Source organism: Strongylocentrotus purpuratus, unplaced genomic scaffold (genome assembly GCF_000002235.5).
Source record: "Strongylocentrotus purpuratus isolate Spur 01 unplaced genomic scaffold, Spur_5.0 spur5_scaffold_12, whole genome shotgun sequence".
Lineage (NCBI taxonomy): Eukaryota > Metazoa > Echinodermata > Echinoidea > Camarodonta > Strongylocentrotidae > Strongylocentrotus > Strongylocentrotus purpuratus.
In genome coordinates this window covers 12,117,208-12,141,316 of record NW_022145597.1, presented here as the reverse complement: position 1 = coordinate 12,141,316, position 24,109 = coordinate 12,117,208, and the positions used below count along the sequence as shown (strand labels likewise).

The 24,109-nt window shown below is 37.8% G+C and overlaps 2 protein-coding genes across 2 annotated transcripts; one reads left to right on the top strand and one right to left on the bottom strand.

The window, feature by feature from the left end:
- Positions 1-3,464: 3,464 nt before the first annotated feature.
- LOC582688 (organic cation transporter protein) lies at positions 3,465-23,596 on the bottom strand. The gene is made up of 11 exons (XM_030981838.1): positions 23,404-23,596; positions 12,567-12,717; positions 11,292-11,543; positions 10,547-10,777; positions 9,597-9,793; positions 8,365-8,688; positions 7,773-7,907; positions 6,810-6,895; positions 5,929-6,049; positions 5,016-5,088; positions 3,465-3,959 (listed from the first exon to the last, which is right to left on the bottom strand). The coding sequence occupies exons 2-11, from the start codon at positions 12,681-12,683 to the stop codon at positions 3,747-3,749; spliced, it is 1,749 nt and encodes a 582-aa protein (XP_030837698.1). The 5' UTR covers positions 12,684-12,717; positions 23,404-23,596; the 3' UTR covers positions 3,465-3,746.
- LOC105440948 lies at positions 14,409-18,357 on the top strand. Its single transcript, XM_011671587.2, has 3 exons — positions 14,409-14,757; positions 15,695-15,889; positions 16,364-18,357. Exons 1-3 carry the CDS (start codon positions 14,409-14,411, stop codon positions 17,155-17,157), a joined length of 1,338 nt encoding a protein of 445 aa, XP_011669889.2. The 3' UTR covers positions 17,158-18,357.
- Positions 23,597-24,109: the final 513 nt, after the last annotated feature.

Here is a 24,109-nt window from a genome sequence, read left to right as displayed (position 1 = left end):
AGTTTTTATTAAGCAGACCATCGTCAGATCTTTTTTTTTTTTAAACAGTTTTGTAATATATTTAAATACGATCGCAAAGACTCTCAAGAACTCAAGACGTCAAAGGCAATTCGCATTACCCTTGTTTTTATTTTAGTGAAATCAGACCCGGATGATGGAAGATGTAATTGTATTGTTCACACATTATTTTCAAGAGATAAGAAACGATTAGTTTCTATAAATTTCCTTAATTTGAGTTTTTGAAAGTTCTCGCGATCTTATCCTTAACATTTATTTGACAAATGTGCAATAAGAAAGTCTACATCGTTCAGAGTTTGGCTACATATCAGATTGCCATTAGTAGCGGCACTGATTATTGCAATATTTCTACTTTGTTAATATTATATTGGGTCACAGTCATTAATACTCTAATGGTATATATACATCTTATTCTTAATATTCTCTCTACTATTTAATCTGTACTTGCTTAATTTTCAATGTTTCTTTTTAATACTTAGTTTTACATTTTGGTGTCGAAAATGCTATTTTGTGAGATACATATTATGTTTACATTAATGACCATGTTTACATAAATCTGTGATTTGTGAAATCTACAATATGTAATATGGTTCATGTATTTTTAAACCGTTAATATAACCAGGGGCTTGGCAGGAGGGGGCAAGGTCATTCATACTGAACTTTCCCCAAAATATTGGAGGAGGGAGGGGTAATACCCCCACGACGCCCCCGACGTATAAGTATAATCAAGTCAGCATTATTTTATGTCCATCGAAAAACGGTTGTACATTGTCACATTTTAATAATTATAGCAAATAAATACAATTTTATCAAATTAAAATGATAATTGATCATCTTGTTGATTTAATTACGCTTCAATTTTTGTTAACGTACAAACATTTTTCTGTAATAGAATGTGACGTTCCCCGATCTATATGTCTTCTTGTCATCGCCTCAATCACACTTACATTGAAATTTCATTTCTGTTTGCTTACGGTTTGTACTAATGTATTGTTTTGAAATATTCACAATTTTCAGAAAGCATGGGTGTGTGTATGGGTATGTACGTGGATGTGCGCGGGTGTTTGCATGTGTTCGGGTAGGCGGTGGAGGTGGGTGGGGAGGAGGGGGCGGGGGTTTGAAGTGGCAAACAATGCCTGTGATCCCCCTTGGATCTACCCCCCCCCCCACCTCCCCCACAACGCCAGAGGAACCTGGGTATGCCTTTGCGAGATACAAATCCAGACAGGTTTAATGAGCTGGTTAGCCTGCGGTTGTGGAGAAACATCGCCTTTAAATAAAAATAAACGACGACAACAACAAAACGGACAAAAATAACACTAGCCGGTCAATAACAAAATGAACTTTCTATTTTGTTTAATTCTCCCAAGTAATACCGCTTGCTACAGCAGCTAGATTTATAAGTACACAAGAATACAAGACGCATGATTATTGGGATAATAAATTGTTCAAACTAGACCACAATTCTTTATAATGTTCCCCAGTGATCTCAAACATAACAAAATGTAGTTCTGTAATAAAATACTACACATTATTCCATTTACAGTCACATTAAAGACCTTTTTAACATCATAACATAATACGAAATGAATAGAAATATACAATTGTATACACATTGCAATGATGTAATTTGAAATTAACAATTGTATACATACGAAACTAATGTAAATTTGAAAATAACTACATGTATGCATATTCCTTTGATGTAATTTGAAATTCAATGATTTTATACATATTCAATTGATGTAATTTCAAATTATATAATTGTATAGGTATTAAATTAATGAAATTTGAAACACTGAAAATGTAGATTTAAAAAAAATGCATGTATGTTTCGTTGATACCATTCACAAAAATCAGAATTGTAGATTATCATCAGTGATATCCACTTCATACTGGACAATTTTTCTTTTTTGACAACATTTGCGAATTAAGAAAATACACAAAGAACTGCCAAATTACCTAACTGGGGTTCTGTCTGAAGTAAAAAATATAAAAACATTACTCTTAAATACGCCTATATGACTAAAATGTAGTGCATGGTAATTCCATACTGTACAAAATGCAAAACATCCATGATACAAATATTCACCCTGAAAAGATATTAAAAACCACTAAAACCATTTTTACATGATAAAAAACGAATGCCACCTATGAGTACTATACTTTGCTTGTATTACTTTAAGAATAGAATGGTAGACAAAATCCGCGCCATTTGGAGGATCATGAATTTGAGAAATCTGTTATATGGTTATTATAAGTAGATTATGATAACAATAACAATGACAACAATAATAACAAAATATACAATATCAATATAAATAATACTACAAATAAAATACAATACATGTTTCTTAAAAAGCGCTTTACCATTAACTGCTAAAAGTGCTTACAATATAATTGTATCCCGATAAATGGACACAATCACTATTCTAAACAATAACGCACAGATTTCCCCACTCCCGTGAAACATTCCTGCAAGTCGCCTTTTCATTTAAGATAGTGTAATAAGAAAGTAGATTTTGAAACCTTTCTAAGACCACAATATGTGATTTGTATACGAAAAATAATAAGAAGAAAAAAAGCCTCAGATGATAGCACCAAAGAAAAATGACACATACACAATTTCCCTCTTAGAGCAGGGCCCCGTCTTACAAAGAGTTGCGATTGATCCAAATCAAAGACAAGTCCTCCAATCAATCGCAAGTTTGCATTCTAGTATCTCTTAAGTACATAGTTGCGATTGATATCAATCGCAAGCAAGTTGCGGTTAGTATCAACTCTTTATAAGAAGGGACCCAGGATTAACTTTTGATGACTCCTTTCATAACTTAAAGATTTGTTTATTTTTATAGTAAATACATAGGTACATTTTAGTGCTAATGCCACATGAAAAAGATTGCTAAACACGACTAGGATTATTCAAAACATTGTACTCAAATAACCGAATCCAAGCTGTGTGAGTAGTACTATATGTATATTTTCGGTGCAGTGTTGCAACTGTTCCTAATTTTAATTAATATTGGGTCAATTTTCCAAAACTGCACAGTACTCAATAACTCTTCTTTACAACATTTTCAGCCGTTTTCAAATAAATTTCAGACAGTCCCTCTAATCATGTAATTAATTGACAGCTATTCAACTTTATTCTTAATTATGCAAGATGCATTATAAAAATCGAAATCAAATACACGAACCAATGAATTACAATTCCAGGACAATCGGGAAAAATATGATTGCAGGATGATCCTACATTATGCTCCGGTATTTATTGCTCCTAACGTGTTTTTAATCATAATCAAAGATATATGTTAAAGCCACACTGTCCTATTTGTAGCTACTTGCTCCCTCTATATAGAAACAAATGCCTAATCGGTGACCATTGGTCCCCCATGATCCTCTTCTTGAGAGCTGAGTTGATGAGATAACCACCTGTGCAGTGACCTTGCAGGGTGCTCTAATCCCTCAAATAAACTAGTACAGATAAGCTTTAAGAGTTTTACTTGTAAGAGGGTAACAGGTTAGGTTGAGGGCTAGGTTTAGAGTAGGGTATATTGTTTGGTGCAGGATTAAAGTTAGGTACTCAATTAATCCAGGGAATTGGCAACGGAACAACTGCCGCAGGAGTCTGTGTCGCAATACCGAGTGAAGCCCGCGTGTTGGACAAACGTAGAGGGCGTCTCATGAACGAAGCTCAGTTTCATCATCGGGTTGGCGCTCAGCGTCAACTACGTTTCCATGGCCAGGTTTCTTTCACCAGCGATATATGGCGATTCCGCACGGCTAGAGCGAATGGGTTTAGTTTTGTGGAGGTTGTTGCCCTCTTCTAGAGTTTCAGGTAGCGGGCGGTCGAGAGTTTCAGGAAGGAACAAAGCGATGCCTCCGCAAAAGAAGGATGAAATGCCGAAGATAAGAAGTGGACCAGGTTCGTAGATCCTGTTCTATAGGAGGGATAGGAGGGGGAGTGTAAATTTGAAACGAAACGCCAGTTTTACATTAAAAAAAAAAAACTTGTTTAATAACGGCACGATCGCACAAGCTTTCAAGAAATCGACCTTAGGCAAGTTCCAAAAACTTCGCTTACTACTTGTTTAAATGTGGGAATATCACAATGACGCCTCATATAATCTTAACGAGATTAATATAGATACTTCGAAAGAGAACCGAGATGTGACGTCGTACTGGTCAAGCTGGTTCCAAACAATTGCATGCTAAACAGTAAGGTGGTGATCGCATCAGCTAGGCCCTAACACTGAATTTTCCCTGCTCAAGGCCCGTTGTTTGAATGATTTCGCGGTGAATTTCATTCGCAGGCTCTCTTTTTTTAAAACCAGTAGCCTGGAAAGCAAGCGAATAAAACGACAGCACTTCGGTTCTCTGTAGGGTATTTAAATTGCTTAAGTTTGATTTCCTTAAAGTTTTTTTTTTTTTGCGATCGTGTGTAAAGAACAAATCCCATAGCATTATGTTTGCAAGTTCCAAGGAAAGAATTTTTCTCTCGTTTTTGTAGTTGAATGGTTGGTTAACCTTAGTATAATATATTTTACTTCAAATGCATAATTCATCCAGGAAAATATATCCACACAAACGACGTGGTTAAACTTCTTATTTAGAAGGGGATAGAACCCTCTAAGTATTTTGTTTATTAGTTTCCTTCTTCAAACGTAATGCTCGTACAACTCCGTCTAAGACTTAGTTGTTCAGTTCAGATTATAACTTTCACTAATGATGACATAAGAGAGAAGACAAAATAGACGAATAAATTGTGTACAATGAATTAAGGATACTTAGTCGAGTGGATAAGACATCGGGCTGTGTACTTCATGGTTCAAGCCCTACCGCAGCATCAATGTCCTTTGGACATTTGGCAAAATATTAATCTACTATCAACTGGAACACTTGACTTTCAGTGGCTTAGGGTCGCTGGGCTACATCCAGTGTTAAACAGTAGGATGGATATGTGAGCGATTATGAATGTAGTTATATTTGGTTCTTACTAGATAAATAACAAAGGGAGCCATGACACCGCCGACACGGGACCAAAATGAGCATAGACCAAATCCAACATTTCTGGTGAGGAAAGAAAACAAGATGGAGTTTAATAACAAAACAGAGTATATACATAAATCATCCATATCGCGAGTCGTGGTCAAGTGGATAAGTCGTCCCCAAAGGTGTTAAATTGGAACCGATGGGAAGGAATTCCATCAATGCTGTGAGCACCAAAAGTGGTATCCAAACAGAGCCGGGGTAGTATTAAAGCTCCTTGAGCACATCGCATGGTGGTTTGCAATTACCAGTTTTGTAATTGATATCATTGGTATGTCAAACAAGTGATTAACACCTTATTCATTTATCTCTTCATTGTTTAGTCATGTATTCATTTATTTAAATTGTATTTACATGTATATATATATATATATATATATATATATATGATTTTCTTTTCTTTCCTTTCGCTCAAAGGCCTGTCACTTAACTTGGTCATTAATATCATTTTTCACAGCTTTGGTCCGTGTACCCCAAATTCGGTATACTTTATGCGATAAGCATATTGGGTAAATATGACCCAACATTTCCTAGAGAGCAAATAAGTTAGTACCAACAACAACAACAACAACAATGACAACAACGACAAGGCACCAATTGTTTATTCATTTATTCATTAATTTGTTATCTAATTTTCTTTCCTTTTGTTCAAAGGCCTGTTAGTTAACTTGGTCATTCATTTTATTTTTTTACAGTTTTGTTCCATGTACCCCAAATTATGTATACTTTATCCAACAGGCATATTGGGTAAATATTACCCAACTTTTCTTACAGAGCAAATAAGTTAGTACCAACAACAAAAACAACAACAATGACAACAACGACAACAACAGCAACAAATTCATCATTCAAACCACCTACCTGATCGACGTGGGAAAAATCTCGGTTCCGTATACGAAGACGGTGCCGAAACTGCAGGTGATGCCGAGTTTCCCGATCATTGCGAAACTAACAATGACGGGCTGCAAGTTCGTACCATCAGCTGTAATTGAATACAAAACATCGGTCAATAAGTCGCGCCAGAAATGAAATTTTGACAATAAAAGTACGAATGTGTACAAATGAATAAAAACAAAAGACATATAGAGCGAACAACTGTGACGAATAAAATTGGAAAAAAAAAAATCGTCAACAGTTAATAACGGGATCGAGATTTAAGTTAAAGAAAGAAATTCACACGATATGAAAAGTAGGAAAAACACATATTAGATTACTTGGAAGGAACTCAACATTAGAATAACCCTTAATACACAAAAGGGTGTTTTGTTCTGTGGGCTAATGTGCTATAAAGAGAACTGTTACACATTTTATTTCGTATAACAGTTCTTTTCAGAACTCTTGCTGAAAAACAACATGTAGCAGTCCTTGAAGTATCTACATAGTGGTATCGCGATCACCCCTCTCTCTCTTTATGTCTAGGGGGTGTTTCACAAAGATGCTAAGTCAAACTTAACCCATAGTTGGACTTAAACATTATGGAGAGCCATTTACAGCCTTAAAATAGAACATATTTAAAAGCGAAATTCCACATCAAGATAATAGAAAATATGAATGATTTGAAACAACATTTTATGCTTTTTAAAATAACTTTAAAAAAATATTTTCTTAGATGCTAACGGCTTTCCATAATTGTCAAGTCAAACTTAGAAATAAGTTCAACTTAAAATCTTTGTGAAACACCCCCTAGGTATTCCACCGTGCAAATCTACAAAACGTATCTGACATCAAGTCTGTATGCTTACCTGATGTTTCCGGAACATAGGCTGTGATGATGCAAGCGACAGCAGCTACAAAGTTAGATACGACTAGTGTCGGTCGTCTTCCCCATCTAAGACAAGGTGAGAAATTATTATTATAATATTTAAACTAGAACGTCATTTATCAAAGTCATTAACAAAAAATAGCGTAGCTTTTGTGTCTCTGATTTGCATAATGTCCATGCCTGCATGCCCGCCAGAGTAACTGCAAGAGTCTGATAAAACTGAATCATGATTGAAGATCTGTGCCCCCCTTTCTCAATGCGATTTTATGAAGCACACAATTCCTGCTTTATATAAAGGGGATGACCACAGTACAGTGGTACTAAGTTAGCCTTGATTACAGCTAGTAGGAAAACGGGGAGAAACATATCAAAGTTGAGGAAAATCTGATAAGGGTGTGACTATAAGGTTTCTAATGTTGTGATCAATTAAAAAAAAGAATAAAAATGAACCCATTTTCATCTAAGAGCTATTTGTTTTTACTCAAACTTTCAGATTAAAAAAGAGCTATTTCTCCATTTTGAAGTTCTCCAGTTTATGGGGATCACATTGGGAATAATATATATATATATATATATATATATATATATATATATATATATATATATATATATATATATATATAACATGGGAATCAACTTTAAATTTAAGCAACGTGGATGTGTTTAACGGCTATAAGAGTAGTCATAAAATGGCAGAACACATTCTTCAATATTTGTTTCTTGATTGATTCTTAAGTTCTTTTATCACATCGAAACGGGAAAAATTTATCTGTAACAGTTTCGATGTCTCGTGTTCGTTCAGAAATCTTCCTCAGACGCGAATTGGCATCAGATCAAATCAAATCAAATTACTAACATGAAAAGATTGAAACAGAGTACACAGACATATTTCTCTTTTTTACGATTCCCAGAACTCACCCTTCTCTTTGTTTAATGAACTTACTTGACCAGTGTATACATAATGAGAGTGTATGCCGGTATTTCGACAAGACCGAGAAGGAAAAAATTGAGGTATTTATCACCGGCAAGCTCACTGCTGTTCAGAGACAATCCGTAGTACACCAGGCTACACATCAACCTGTTTGGAAGGGCGGGCGGGGGGGGGGGGGGGGGGGGGGGGGGGAAAGGAATAGAGAATGATATCGAAAGGTTAGAAAGTACGGAGTAGAGAAAGAACATCTATATCAATTGGTGCCTAAAAGATGTCCCATTGATGGTAGCGCCTAAAAAATTGAACTGATATTTTGATTGATTTATATCTTTTATACCAAGACAAAAAGAGGGCGTGAACTCTATGTTTTGGCGGGAGTGAATGTACCGTCTTGGTTTATCAGCTTTCCCCGTCATCTTTAAAATTTCTAAAGAATTATTATCACCTAATTATCCCCCAAATGGCTTTTTCAAACATTTATTTTTCTGAAAAATTCGAGCTGACGTTAAATTACGAGAACCCGCTCCCCCCCCCCCCCCATCTCGAAAGAAACAACCACACATGAACCAGCAAATGTGAGAAAATAGCGAAAGATAAGATTTACCATTGACAGAACATATTGACTGAGTTTAAAAACAGCCTTTTCTTTCTGAACAGACCAAACACTGTGGTCAGCGACGATGTCGACGTCGACTTCCTCACGTGATTAACCGCCATCTCGGCGTCGCCTTTCTCCGATTCACCATTCGACATCCCTTCCGTCGACTTCTTCTTGTACGTTTCCTTTTTCATGGCGAAGTCATCGTCCGAATTGGTCAAGACCGGGACATGACCGAGGTTGTTGAATTCCGCTATTTTCTCGACGACTTTTTGCGCATCGCTGGTACGCCCCCGGGACAGGAGCCAGCGCACCGACTCGTGGATTAACCTACACAAAATGAAATGGAATAAATGAAAGTATACATCGATACATTTTATTTCTACTTTCACAAAGAATAAGATCGACTTTAAGTTGTACTTAACTATGGCAGGATGTTCATGCCACTGGTTGCTCTCACTATTAGTCTCTCAATACAATGATCTTTAGATAATATTTTCCCTCAAATAATGAACTGTCAACAAAATACATTCTGTAGACTTGTGACCACGATTTGTACGTCCCTTGAAAAACCAATGCCAGGAATGTTTAGAGGAACTAGTGGCATGAACGGCCTGCCATAGTAAAGTTAAACTTAAAGTCGATCTTAGTCCTTGTGAAACACCCCCATATATCGTTTACTACAATTGTCGGTCTTGTGAGAATAGTGTATAATTAACTTTTGTCAGAAGGCCCAAGAGACGGACAAGATTTATGATTCCGAAAATGACATAGGGTATGTTATGAATTATTTATGTTGCCTTCCTCCAAAGGTCTGTTATTTCAAGGATTTGTTTTACTGAAGATTTGTTTTTTTAATCAGAATACTATCGCTCCAAAAGTGAAGTGAATTTCATTTTTCGAAGGTTCGTAATTCCGTCAAATTCCCTAAAAATAATAAACGATGCTTTTTCATTTTCTAGATTTGATATGAATTTACGCAATTTCAAATCTTCGGAGTAAGGAGCCTTCGGATTTATGAACATTCGGAAAATCGAAACTATCTAAACATTGACACTTTCGAAAAACATGATAATTCGGATTATGAACTTTCGGATCTAGGAACCTTCGGAATTATGTACCGAAATAAAAAGGACATGTAAAAATGGTAGATACCACAGTTCCCTCCACCCCCCTCCGCTCCGAATTACGAACGTTTCCAAAACCGGCATGTAACTTACAACAATAATGGACCTTACCAGTAATAGAATATTGCCAGGAAGCATGGTATGGAGATGGCAATCTGCATCCAGCGCCAGTCTTTTAGGAGCCACGCGATTGGAGCGAGGAGGGTGACGCCCAAGCCCCATGAAATATTGTTGATGCACGCTGCCAGGGTGCGCTTCTTGGGTGTGAACATCTCCACGACGAGCACGTACTCGACGATGTTGATACCCTGATTGAGAAAGAGCGGAGAATGTCAATAAACTCTCTATATTATACTCAATTGGATCTTTTTTTTATCAGTGCTACGTGAACTATTATTGGAGGTGTCGTGGTATGTGGAGATGTCGTGGTATAGTGGTTCATTTACTTGACTCTCAATTCAAGGTTGACGGTTCGAATCCTAGCCCGGGATTAACGTCATTTGACAAGACATTAATCCACGAAATTGCCACTCTACACCCAGGGCTTTTGCTGAGGTAATAATAATTGCAGGGCCCTCAATTATTATTATTATTATTATTGGATCACTTGAGATGCTGAACTGATCTATTTGTGAATGAGAAAAGAGTAGGGACTAAACTAAACAGGGAACGCCTTTCTCTGATGGGGAAACTGGCGAGTGCGCATCACCCAATTCCAAAGTACGGGAGGGGCAAGGCCCGTCCCCGGATAAGACTGAATTGTTCATGTTCCTCTGTTCCTCTAGGGAAACAGAATTTGATATTCAATGAGTTGTACATGGTAAGTTTTTTTCTTTTAACATAAAATATTTACACTTTTTGTTAGGCCCTCCCCTTCCTCAAACGTTGGATATATTAAGAATTTTGTCGATAAAGAGCAAGATACCACTTAAATCTGAGCTGCCGTGATTTTTTACTTTGAAGGGGAATAACAAAAAACACGTGAGGGGTCAGAATTACTTCACGAACCTTGCCTGACACACTCAAAATCTCATTCTAAAACTAGCCCTAAATATACTCACATTCTCAAACATACCCACAAGAAACCAGACGGAGACGAAAGCGTAGTAGTTGTAGAGGAAAGCGACAACCAGTCCACATATTCCTTCTCCGATGAAGGACACGATCAAAACGGTTTTTCGTCCATATATGTCCGATAGCTGCCCCGCACCGAACGCCCCTACCATCACCCCTGCAAAGTAAACGGATTGTGCCGTTGAGGGCCAGATGTCTCGATCGCACACGAGGTTCATCTGTAGAAGACATTCAAACAAATTTGGTTTATAATAAGAAAGAAAAAAAATTGGAAGAAAAAACCCCCCAAAAAGAAACGGTCACCCATTGGAGAACTGACTTTGAAAATATAGAGTAACATTGTTTTGATGAATTAAGCTAGAAACATCAGAATTACGAATCGAATATGAATCGAAAAAGGGCTACTTGTTAGAATACTCCACAGGGAGTGAAGAGTGTGCTCTCTAAAGTGCATAATCACAAGAAAATCCAGTGAACGGGGTAATAATATTGTAAGCACTTGGTTCGGTTAATGGTAAATGGCTTTGTAAAAAACACGTATTATTTATATATAATCATCGTCGTTTTTAATATCATTATTATTATCATTATTAATAATAATGTTAATATTGTTGTTGTTATTAATACTTTTTATCATCATTATCATCATCAATATTATTATTGTTGTTGTTGTCGTTATTATTACTTTTATCATTATCATCATCATCATTATTATCATTCACGAACTGATACCTCGATAACTGCCGTTGACTCCTCGGGGTAGATGGTGTAATATTCCCATCCATTCTGACATCCAACTATCTGAGTCTGATCCGTTATCATCTCCCCCTCTTTGACGTCATACATCAGACAGTTCTCGTAGCTCTCGACGCCGAATCTGACAGCGCCATCATCGGTCTCGTTCTGGAGCACCAGCGACTGGTTAGGAAAAGTGTTTGGTGCAGGGTTGCAGTGGTAGTATTCCGGCGTGGCCAAGGTAAAAGCCTGGCCAGAGGTTTCCGGCAAGAAAGTACAGAGACAAAGACCAACTTGTGAATGAACATACTGTTAATGATGTAGTGTACAATGCACATAATTTGTCACTGAATGCTACAAAACTTTAGCTGAGAGGCATAAACCTCCCGAATGTAACTGAAAGAAAAGTTTAATTAATTTCAGTAAATTTGTGTAGCTAACGTACACACGGCTGTAAAGATTTTCGACAAATAAACCTGAATAGCAATGCTCATTTGCTAATGAAACAGTACCAAGATATTGCTTTTCGACTATTTATTGGAAGTTCTTGCAATCCAGTCATTTATTTATTTTGATTATTATGAACATCACTTAGTTGGGGGAGGGGGAGGACAAACGGTCATTGAACAAACTCTGTATAAACATTGTTATACTCCAAGCAAGTTTTTTAGAGTCACTGTTGAACATTTTTTGTTTAGGGCGGGGGGGGGGGGGTGCTCATACATGTACGTTTACTTTTACTTTGCCTTTTGTTCTTGCCAGGGGGTAATTAGAGTTCCACCCGTCTTTAATCCAGAATACAGGATTCTTCCCTTATCACCATCAACATCACCACCACCACCACAACATCAATTATCACCATCATAACCCCCAACATATAACCATCGCCACAAACCCCATCACCACTACCATACCCACCCCCACCACCACCACCATCTCTACCATCACAATCATCAACGCTGTGATCCATCATTACCACCATCACCGTGCCAACACCGCCAACAAGATCATCACCACAAGCCCCACCAGCACCCCATCACTAACACCCTGGCACTACCATCACCACCAGCACCATCACTACCACCACCACCACCACAATGATGAGGACCACCACCACATTACCAACACTACCACCAACAGTACCACCGTCACCACTACCACTACCACCGTCACATTCATCATCACCACTACCACTACCATCCGACACCAACACGATCATCACCATCACCACCACTACCACCACCATCACCACCACCACCATTTACTGCTTACCCCTGAGAATATCTGCCAGGCAGGGAACCATGTTCCTGATACAGTGATGAGGATGAAAGCCAGAGTCTGGTATTTACCCCAGTCTTTAAGCTCGTGCAAAACATCATCCAACTCCATCCTGATACTCTAAATCGCCAAAACAGCGTCGTCTCTGAAAAAAATGAATGGTGATAAAGGAGTATGAAAGCCTATACTTGAGTTTTGGCTACCCGGTGGTATATTGTGTTTTAAACTGCAACGATGCAGGTGGAAACTGATGCAAGTGACTTTTTTCATCTCTGTCTCCATTACGATTTTTACTTTGACACGACCACCTTTTCTTTTCTCACTGTCCTTTCCCCTTTTGATTAGTGCCTACTTTTCCTTTCTCCATAACATGAGACCCTAGTTCAAGGAGATTTAGAGCCCCCTTTTCTCTATAATTGTCCCTATTGCATTTATAGATGTTATAATAATGTTACTTATAAAGTACGTTTTAATCTTTCTTCATTAGATTGTTTTTTGTCTTCTTTATAAGGTATAATTTTTTGCACTGGAATCTCACAAATCTTAACATTTGACACACGCACTTGGCCAAGGCCAACGACATTGATTTTATGTTGGTTGATTTTGATAACTCCAAATTATGATGAATCAATCTGTGTGAAACCCGCCTTCTCAGTTTGTAGCGGAAATGCGGGTGTCTGCAAATGATTATTTTATAAACAGATGATCACTTTATCTTTGAAATAATAAGTAATCTTCTTTGTAATAAGTAATCTTTCTGGTAATCATGATAATTTTCAAAGGAAAAAAGGAGTTCAGTATTCATTCCGAATTTCTCTCTTAAATGAAGTATGACACTAGAAGGGAATACAAAACTATATTGTCTATTGTCTAGAGGTACTGGACTAATGAATACCTAGAAAACATTGTTTTATATCAATGTATACAATTATCGCCATGTTTTTCTCGTTGAACTTCTAAGAATCATTTTGCAATTTGCCTTACAAACTAAATTTGTACCGAATTTATTTTGTTACAAAATGAGCTAAAAACAATTATTTTGGTGAAAATTTTTTTGTAACAAAATAAATTTATGAAAATGATTTGTACCGAATTCATTGTATTTATGATTTGTACCGAATTCACATCATTTGTACCGAATCCATTTTGTTACAATATTTGTACCTGCGAATTCATTTTGTTACTAAATGATTTGTACCGAATTCATTTTGTTACTAAATGATTTGTACCGAATTCATTTTGTTACTAAATGATTTGTACCGAATTCATTTTGTTACTAAATGATTTGTACAGAATTCAATTTGTTACAACATCATTTGTACCGAATCCATTTTGTTACAAAATTTGTACCGAATTCATTTATGTTACTAAATGATTTGTACCGTATTCATTTAGTTACAAAATCTTTTTGTACCGAAGTCATTTTGTTACAAAATGATTTGTACTGAATCCATTTTGTTACAAAATTTGTACCGAATTCATTTTGTTACAAAATGACTTTGAACCGAATTTATTTTGTTACAAAATGATTTGTAACCGAATTTATTTTGTTACAAAATGATTTGTACCGAATTCATTTTTCACAAAATGTCTTGAGACGCCAAATGTTTCCTTGGTTTTTCGGTATAAAATCACCTCATTTAGTCACAGAATACACTAAAAACTGCTTTTTAACACAATTACAAATTTTGTAACAAAATGAGGTGATTAATTATACCGAAAAACTAGGGTAACACTTGGCGCCCCATAGTAGCCAGTACACTAGCTAGCTAGCTAGCTAGCTAGCGCGCGGTCGATTGCTGGTTTTCGAAATTGCTATTGCTGGTCAACGTCAACATGAAGTGTTGTATGCATGTCGTATGTGCTCCGCAGCAGTCAAATTTGACGGCTTTTTCTCTCTGTTCTTGGGTAAAATTTCGAGAATGTGCTGAGAGATGGAAACGTCTATCTAGCGGTTATTCAGATAAGGCTAAGAAGTTTTGGTCAGCTCTTGATCTAGCTGAAAACCAGACTCTGAACAAATTTAATGACATCAAGTTGCGATATGGCTACCACCGCAAATGCTACCAGCGATTCACCGATGTTTCGTTGCTGACAGCAGCCGAAACATTGCTACAACAGCAGCAAGCCTCTAGTTCTACTTCTGCCCAATCTCTCCAAAGTTCCAGTCGAGATGAAGAAGAAGGTTAGCAACAAGATGGATATGTATTTTCAGTTTCATATAGAATTGATCTCGAAAACTAAATTCGGGCGCAGGCTCGGAGCTCGGCCTCTACTACTAACTCCAGGGAGCTCCGCCGCCCAAAACGCAGGCGGCGTAGCTCCCTGGAGTTAGGCCTCTTCCAACTGGTAGTGCGTTGCAGTGCAGTGCAGTGGCACGGCACGGCATCTCAATTGCCTGTTAAATGTTAACAATAATGTAATGTATTACTACTATTTAGGGCTTAATCATGAAGGCCTTTGGCTAATCAGTAATCACTAAATGACTAATCACTGTACATGACCATCATGTTGTACACAAACAATGTGTATAGGGCAGCTACATGTTAAAAGCAAGTGATGATATACATCTTGTGTCTTGTGTGTGCATGTTTTGTGCCTAAATGTTATTTTTTACAGACGTGTATCAATCAGATGACATAATGAGATATTTTTATTTACGTCTGACGTCTGGGGACCGGCTTTTAAATAATTTAACATCACCATCAAAAGACAAGATTCAGTCTAACCAGGCTCCGCTGAGTCCGTTTGCAAATTTGCTATTAATTTTGCGTCTATTGAATATTGGATTCAAACAGTACACCATACGATAAATAGGCATGATTGCTAAAAGTGACATCGCATGCACGAAGACAATAAAACAAATCTTACACATCAAGGCAAGGAAGAGCAGGTTAAACTTTAAAGTGCTCTCGATATCTGATAGAGAATGATCAACACAATTTGTTTGTCTGATTTAAATGAAATGTTTCAGTAAAACTAAAACAACTGTGACTGCACACAGATTTTCATTTGAAATAAATGATTTGATATTAGTTTGAAAAATATTAGCCGGGCATTTATGTTTGGGAATTTAACTCTTAATTTTGTTTTCCCTTTATTTGTTCCCATATAATTCATAGGTGACCAACAAGAGGCCACAGAAGAACCACCAGCAAAGCGTCTCCAGGTGCCAGAGTTACCGAGGGAATGCTGCCTATGCCACTCAAACCGATATTGCCGGGAAAGGCTTTCAGGCAAGAGGATGAGAGAGAGACTTGTCGCCTGTCAGAAGCTAGAAACCAGCAGTTTATTAAAGAAGGCAGCAAAGATGACTGGTAATTTCTTTTGACAAATTTCTTCATTTACTCAAAACTGAAAAGTGATTCTAAATTTCAAATAGTACGTCCATGTAACTGTTCTAATGGTAATAAAAGTTAGATGACTGAAAACAAATTCAGTACCACATTGGATAGTTCATAGGTTATTTTCTTTAAGCTTTGACTGTGTTTACATATATGATTTGTAATGACTAGTATAATTCCACACTTTCCTAGTTTTCTGTCTAATATTTGTACCATTGATTCATAAGTTCAACTTTGTAAAAGAGAAATTGAAATAAAATCTGTTGCATAGACTTTTTTCAATACAGTTTGGAATAAAATCAAAGTGAGACATTATTAACAGCTTTGGAGAGATATTGATATTTATCCATGAACTTAATTCTTATTTTTATCCATGAACCTAATTTTGTTGTTGTATTTTCCATTCCCCCCTCTTTTCCTTTCACTATTTTCTTGTTCAAACTGTAGGTAATCGAGCATTATTTCTCCAGATCCAGGGCAAGGACTTAGTTGCATCTAAGGCCCACTACCATGCCACCTGTTACAGGGAAGCAACTAGAATCTTCAGAAAAAGACCCAGAGAGGAGGAGAACCCAGAAGAAGCTGCATATCACATCAGTTATGAAGTATTTTGTAGAGATGTAATTGACGGGAGGATAATTGACAAGAAAGAAATCCTTAGAATGACAACATTATCAGTGATGTTTGTTCAGTGTGTACAGAAAAATCAGGGATTAGATGCTTCTTCCTACAGACCAGACACTCTAAAGAAGAGGTTGCGAAAGTCATACCCTCAACTGCAGTTTGTCAAAGCGTATCTCAGCCTGGAGAGTGAGCTGGTGATGGTTCACACCATTCCAGTACCGGATATCAAAGACTCTTCTAAAGTGCAAGAGATATTCACCTCAAGCGAAAGTGAAGATATGGACACTGAAAATGAGACGAATTTGAGTGCAACTCCATCAGCACATAAACTACATGTAGGGGATATGTATTTCACAGCACGCAGCCTGAGGGAGGAGTGCATGGCTGTTGATGCATCCCAAACATGGCCACCAACCGGAAGGGATTTGTCTCTAAATGTTGCTAGGGACAAAGTACCAGTTAGGATATATAACTTCATAGCATGGATGATCGGAGCCTCAGATGAGCCAGTTGGGGACAGGCGAGTTAATGTACTGGACCACTTTGACAGACGGATCCTGTCCTTGGCACAAGATATCATCTGTGCTACAAAACAAGCAAAGAAGCACCTACCATAACAGTCAGTGTGCCCTGGCGATGACAGTACGAGTACGACACACCACTGGCTCTGCAAAACTCATCAATCTACTCAATGGCTATAGACACACAACCTCACACAGGTCAGTCCTAGAACATGACACAGCTCTAGCTGAGAGCGAGATTAAAGCCTATCCGCACTAGTTTGGCGTGGTCACTTACAGGTGGTTATCTCATCAAATCAGCTCTCAATTAACGTTAAAAAAGGGGACCATGGGGGACCAACGGGTACCACTTAGGTATTGTTTGCTATATAGAGGCGCAAGTAGCTACAAGTAGTGCAGTCCCACTTTAAGAAATCATCACTTGTTCTACATAACATTCATAAGAGTGGGTACCGCTTAGGCATTGTTTGCTAAATAGAGGGCGCAAGTAGCTACAAGTAGTGCAAACCCGCTTTAAGAAATCATCACTCGTTTCCACATAACATTCATAAGATCAAATTTACTACTGTTGTGTGGGATAACATTGACTTTGGCGAAGATACGCTCTCGGGCAAAGGGACCATGCACGGAACAAACGGCTTCATCGTGTAGAAGTCAGTTGACGACAATGCCGACGCTCGCCCTCGACCTACAGGTACATGAACTATGGAGAAGACAAGGTAGCGATCCTTGCAACCCCCATTCCCTAACCTAGCAACACATTATGGAGGACAGAGAGGGGGGGGGGGGGGGAGTGTCATCATTTGGTGATAATCTGGGAATCCAGGATTACCAAAGAGTGTAGAGTTATTGAAATATGCTAAGAAGTAAATACAGTAAAACCTGCTTTAGTGACCACCTGTCTTCAAAGACCACATTTGTTGTTTCCCTTGAAAATAGCTTCTCATTGAAACATGTACTAAAGGAACCTGTCTACAAAGACCACTTGTTGTGTTTCCCTTGGGCGGTCGCTATAAACAGGTTTGACTGTATCATGTTGTGTCGTTTAGTAAATGATATCAAGCATTTAATTTTTTACAATCGAGGGTTTTGTTTTCATGTGCAAATTATCGTATTGTGACATAAAGAAATTCCCTCTTTGTTATAATTGGAACTGCAACCAATTATTTGTGTGTACATATAGATTTATATGGACATGATCTCGATACCCATATTTTGTTCATATTGACGATGTTTCATAATGTAAGTACAATAATATGTACGTAATGTAATAAATATTTGTTTACATGAACCAATGAATCTTTATTTATTTTCAGTGATGCAATCCATATAGGTGTGGAGAGTGTAAAGAAGCTTGTTTTGGTTTTGGTTGAAACAAAATATAGTAATTGCATTTTGAGATTTTCAGTTAGAACAAGTCTGGTTTAAGCAAATTATACAGAAATATGTTTTTGAAGGCGTTTGTTCGTGCAAGCATAGGTGCATGTGTGTGTGTACCTGTTTTTTAATGAAAATGGCAATCCTACCCTGGTCATAAGTTCTTTTGTATGAAAGCAGAAAAACATAGGAGAAACAGAATAATACAAGTTTGAAATATATTGAACCCATAATAAGGAAGTCTTTTTTGTGTGGGGGAGGGGGTGGGTAGTCCGATTTCATTTAAACTTTCACCATTTTCTTTTCTTTGGTTTTTCTGCTTTCATACAAAAAAGAGTATGTATCAATGTTGACTTTTACTTTAATGTAGACTTGGCTAACTCTTCAAAAATTCTACTTGGGAGTTTAAATCAAAGTGGTCGATCAAAGGATTTATAAGGTACTTGGTGAAGTGTGTGTGTTGGGAGCGGGGCGCCTGGGGTAATTTATATCTTCTGGGAGACATGAAAATAAATTGGGGTAAGCACTTTTTTAAAGCTCAACAGGGGGGGGGGGGGGGAGTGAACACTACATTTGTTCCGTCTTCATCCACCCTAACAACAACAACAAGAGGGGGGGGGGGCACAGATATAGGGTGTCTTTAAAATTCGGAAACACCCCTCTTTTGCCAGGGGGGGGGGGGGGGTTGAATACGCCAATGACAATTACACATTCATTCATTACATTACGCACATTTATTTTGTGGGGCCTTGAACAGGGATAATGACGTCATAAAACAAAACCAGGACGTTTTCAGTGTCTCGTCCCACGGCCTAAAAAACAGAAAACGCGAAACTCTGCCAAATTGCACATGACCTTTTCCTTGGGGTTACAAGAAGTCGGGGACAACTTGATGGCACCTAACCACGATTTATGTTCTCGGAACGGATCTGACATTTGCTGGTAGCTTTTATACGTAATACGTGACGTAAATAATCATGGTATAATAATAAGTTAATATTGATGAGGAAAAATAACTTTTTGTAGATATCAAAGAAGACAAGTCAAAAGTTCAAAAGACAAGGATAGTAAAACCATAATCCACATTGACCCGGCCCATATACCGAAACAAATTGTATTAGAATATAAAGAAATCTAAATATTTAGCGAACCCACACAAAATAGCGGTTAAGGGCAGCAAACTAAGAATGTGGGAGTGTAATTATGCGCCTCAGCGGACTTAGAAGTTTGAAATCAATTAAAAGTGGGAGCCGCAATAGTACAATTTATATTCGGGGTCACCAACTGTAAGGACCGCTATTTATAATACGAGAAGAGGGTCGCTATTCATGAATCCATTCATTTATGAATAGCGACCCTCTACGACAGTATTTTAAATAGGGACCCCCTATGACAAATGACTCTGATTTTGTATTATGAATAGCGACCCTCTTCTTCCATTATGAACAGCGATCCTGACGAATAATGACCCTTTTCTCAAAATATGAATAGCGGTCCTAATGAAAAGTGGTCCTTACGAATGGCGGTCTTTATGAATAGCGAGCGGACCCCCCTCCCCCCCCCCCCCCCAGGCATGTGCCTTGGACGAAATAAAGGCCGAATAATCATTGCCGCTCGGCTATATTGTGGAGCATCAGTCTGAACGCTAAAGTCTAAACCGACGTTCCTCCAGAAACAAGCAAGAAGGGTGAGTTCTGGGGAGAGGTGAACACTAATTTGTGAACGTTATTATTGTTATGTCATAAGTCTGGAAGAACATCAGACAAAAAAAATGTTCCCTGAAAAGCTTGGCTCTTCAATTGCCTTCATATTCTAAATATGACAAGTAACAACTAAAAAATGAGGCCCAATTTGTATGTCTCATGTTTGTGTAGTCCCATATCTTTCTGTGTACAGTGCTTGTTACTTAATACCAAGACTGTGTCGAATATCTTATCATTATGATGAGTCCAGAACCTTGAAGCACACACCAATTAATAATTCAATTCTATACATGATCATTTTTTTCTGATCGATTCCACATCGTTTCTTTCACGATTCAATCGCATGACCAGAACTCAACTTTATCTTTAAAGCTGCTCAACGGTTGTTTTGAGTATTTAATTGTGTATTCGGCCTACGTTTGCTTCTCATGTTTGCTCCCATTGATTTCTACCTTCAATTCAATGACAGAAATCTTATTGATATGGGGCACACGCAGCGAGTGATGTCAGTACCCTTCTGACAAGAAAGGATTAATTTGTAGGTGCCTTTTGGGTAAATAATTTAAAACAACGAGGGGGAGGGGGGGGGGGGGGGCGGGTCAGCATTTCCGTGCGAAAGGTGTCCCACTTTGGTTTTACATCCTTATCTGAATTTAACCTATATTTACATTTTTAGGCAGCATCGAAATGAAACCAATCAAAGACGGCCAGATCAACCAGAAAAAAATGAAAAGGAAAGAGAAGTAGGATATTGTGAAATGCAAAGCAAAACTACCGTGAACTTATCCTTTCCTCCCATTAAAGTGCCTTCTTACGTTGGGGGCAGTACTCGAAAGATATTATGGATAGCATATTAAATAAATATTGGTCCTGCAGAAATGAAAGACCATCCCGGGTCACTCAAGACTTTGACTCAAGTTTACCGCCACTTCATCACAGAGACAATACAGATTCGGCCAATTTGGAGAGCCCATGCCTTTGCCTCCTGTTCATCCAAGCGTGAACACATTCCACACAAAAATGAAACTAAATGATTTGGGATAAAACGCTCTTTCATATGATGTATGATAATTTACTGTTCATAAATGATTTTAAAAATAATTAGCAATTTTCTCGGTGAAAACTTTTTTTGACACGGTATACAATGTACAATGATTGCAACTTTGAAAAAAATCATGACTTTCTTATTTTCTTGTCCGATTTTATTAAAACTGTCACCAGAATGCTTCCTTGATTTGTTTGCTTTCTTCTAGAGTAGTTTGCTATCAAGTTTGAATTCCCTTCACCTTTATCTTATAGCCCGTTATTAAGGAACGAAGTTATTAATCTATAACGCCCGAGTAGTATTTGTTTCGTGTAAACATTGACCTAGCTTGCATGCTATTCAGACGCACTGACGGATGATACAAAGAGGTACAATTTACGGGGAGCATGATGGAGACGATGGCTGAGGTATTTACCTATTTTGATGGATTGAAGTTCAAATTAACGAGCTTGAAAGATTCCTGAGCATATAGAACGATACAGGGGATAAAGAATGAAAAACCTCATTTTCTTTCTTAAGCAAACAACATGACTATTAAATCTTACAAGCACGCAGGACGGACTAGCAAATATCAGGGCGTATCTACTTATTAAGTATGATGACATTTTATAATCTAATTTTCTATTTAGTTTAAACAAAGACATGTAAAGACATGTTACATTCAAATAATAATCAATCATGACTGAACAAATTCAGCCTACTCTAAAGTAAACACATAATTATGTTAGGCACATGGGGAATAGAAAGACGAATAACCAGGGAAATGAAAGAGACGATTGGGGGGGGGGGGGGGGGGGAGAAAAGACAAGATGAAGAGTTGCTATATTTATTTTAAAAAAAGGAAAATTAAATTACATTACCACTTTTAATCGATTTTCAACATTAAACAAACATAAACAAAAGAAAATACAAACCTACAAAAATACGGCACATAGGCCTAACTTCGATTGAGGGACCCCGCTGCGCGTAGTTTTCGCATTAACCATCAGATTACTCCCGCTTTAAAACTTCGAGTAACTTAAGTTTCCCAAACCACGAGAGAGTGCGTTCGCATATGGTCCTTATTATATCCTTTGCAGTTTTAAACCACGAGCTTGCTTTACACTTCCTGACACCTGTGTAACATTTTAAAATGTTATTACGGAAAATGTTCAGTGCTTCTTGGCTTTGAAAATTGTTGTTAGACGCCAATGCTTATCCATCCCTCAAAACCGGATTTTGGCTAAGGAAGTTAGTATGAGGTCCAAGTTTCCATTTGTAAACGTCATCTCAATCCCAGGTCGGGTTTGACTCAATTAGCAGGCGTATTCATTCAATACATGTACGTCATACTACTTATTTCAAATTGCTATACATAACATAATAGTACACAATTATATACACAACTCAATTATTTTGAATGAATCAATCTTATCGTAATAGCCCCCTCCCCCCCCCCCCAGGTAACTAAAACATTCCTCTGAAATAGGATTGAGCTCTTGAAACTATAAATGATTATAAAACATAGCTATACCAAGATAGTGATTAAAAAAAATGCAGTCATTACTTGTTCGTATCAAATCACTTCAGAGATTCATAAATCGTATTATTTGAGAAAACATGTCAAATATGTCATAGGCCTTTTAAAGAACAATTAAAGGGGCAAGTTCCCCGTATTCCAGAGGGCGTTCAAAATACGTACCCGCTGGCGGACGGTGCTAGCTGCCTATTGACACCAACAGAATACGGCCCTAACGCAGATGGCATGTTCCGAATGTCCGCACAATGCCGATTATCGCATACATGTGCCGAAGTCATACCAATCGCAGTTCGGCTCTAAGATTCGGCTGCTGTTTCCACCCACTTTCGTGACGTCACTATCGGCAGCGATCAGCTGGCTTGGCGAAGGCAGGCCAGGCCGCGCGTACTTTGATTGACAGCTGTGTGCAAATGAGAAGTCGATCTTCGGAACCAAGATGGCGATGACTAGAGCAGCGATAACTACATTGACGGGAACGTGCCCCTTTAATGTTTGTAAAGGTCGAATGAGAATATTTCAAAATATCGTTGAAGGTCTAGAAAATAGGGCTACAATTTGCACCAATATACCAATCCGCAAAATATTGAATATGATATTATGGAATATAACCACATGTTTTATACACACACACTCACACGAACACACCCGCACAAACACAACACATCTTGAGCACACCCCACATAGCTTACGTAACTTACTATTTCACAGTTGAAGTTCCTCGTCCGCCGTTGTGATAGTTTGGTGTTACTGCAATTGAATCAAATTGAAGCACGTTCCGATGCATACGTACGCTTCTCAGATCAATTAGAGAACAGAACCGTTATGCGAAATCGACGTCGTTCGCCAATAACGATTAAGCAACAACCAGCAAAAATGAAACATTCGGTTTTATCAAAACAGTTGAGGAATTTTAATTTTTATTCAGATGTTGATGTCACGATTTCGACATCAACTCACTTGTACCAGCACATCTGTTTTGATTCCATCAGTAAATTTAAAAGAAAATGAGATACGTCTCAGTGCGAATAACGACGTCATAATTACGTGACCAGAAACCAAGAAACAAAGAATAATTGCGGTATGAGAACCTTGCAAAATATCATTCCAAGTACATGATTATATCCATAAACACCAACATGGCATAGCAGGCATTCCAGGCAACGAAGAATTAATACAAAACAGAATCAAACACAGCATGGCTTTGCGCGGCCCTGATTAACCAAAGCTCCGCCAAATAGTGAAAATGTCATGTTTTAATATCCAGGTCCGTAGGCCTAAATAGTAATCGTTAGAGCTTGAATTGCTTTTCTGCCTTTCTCCAAGTGCGTTCTGCGAAACTTTGAGGGGCAGGCGGTTTATTAGAGTTAAACGGGGGTAAATATTGGCTCGCCCCCAAGACGGGGA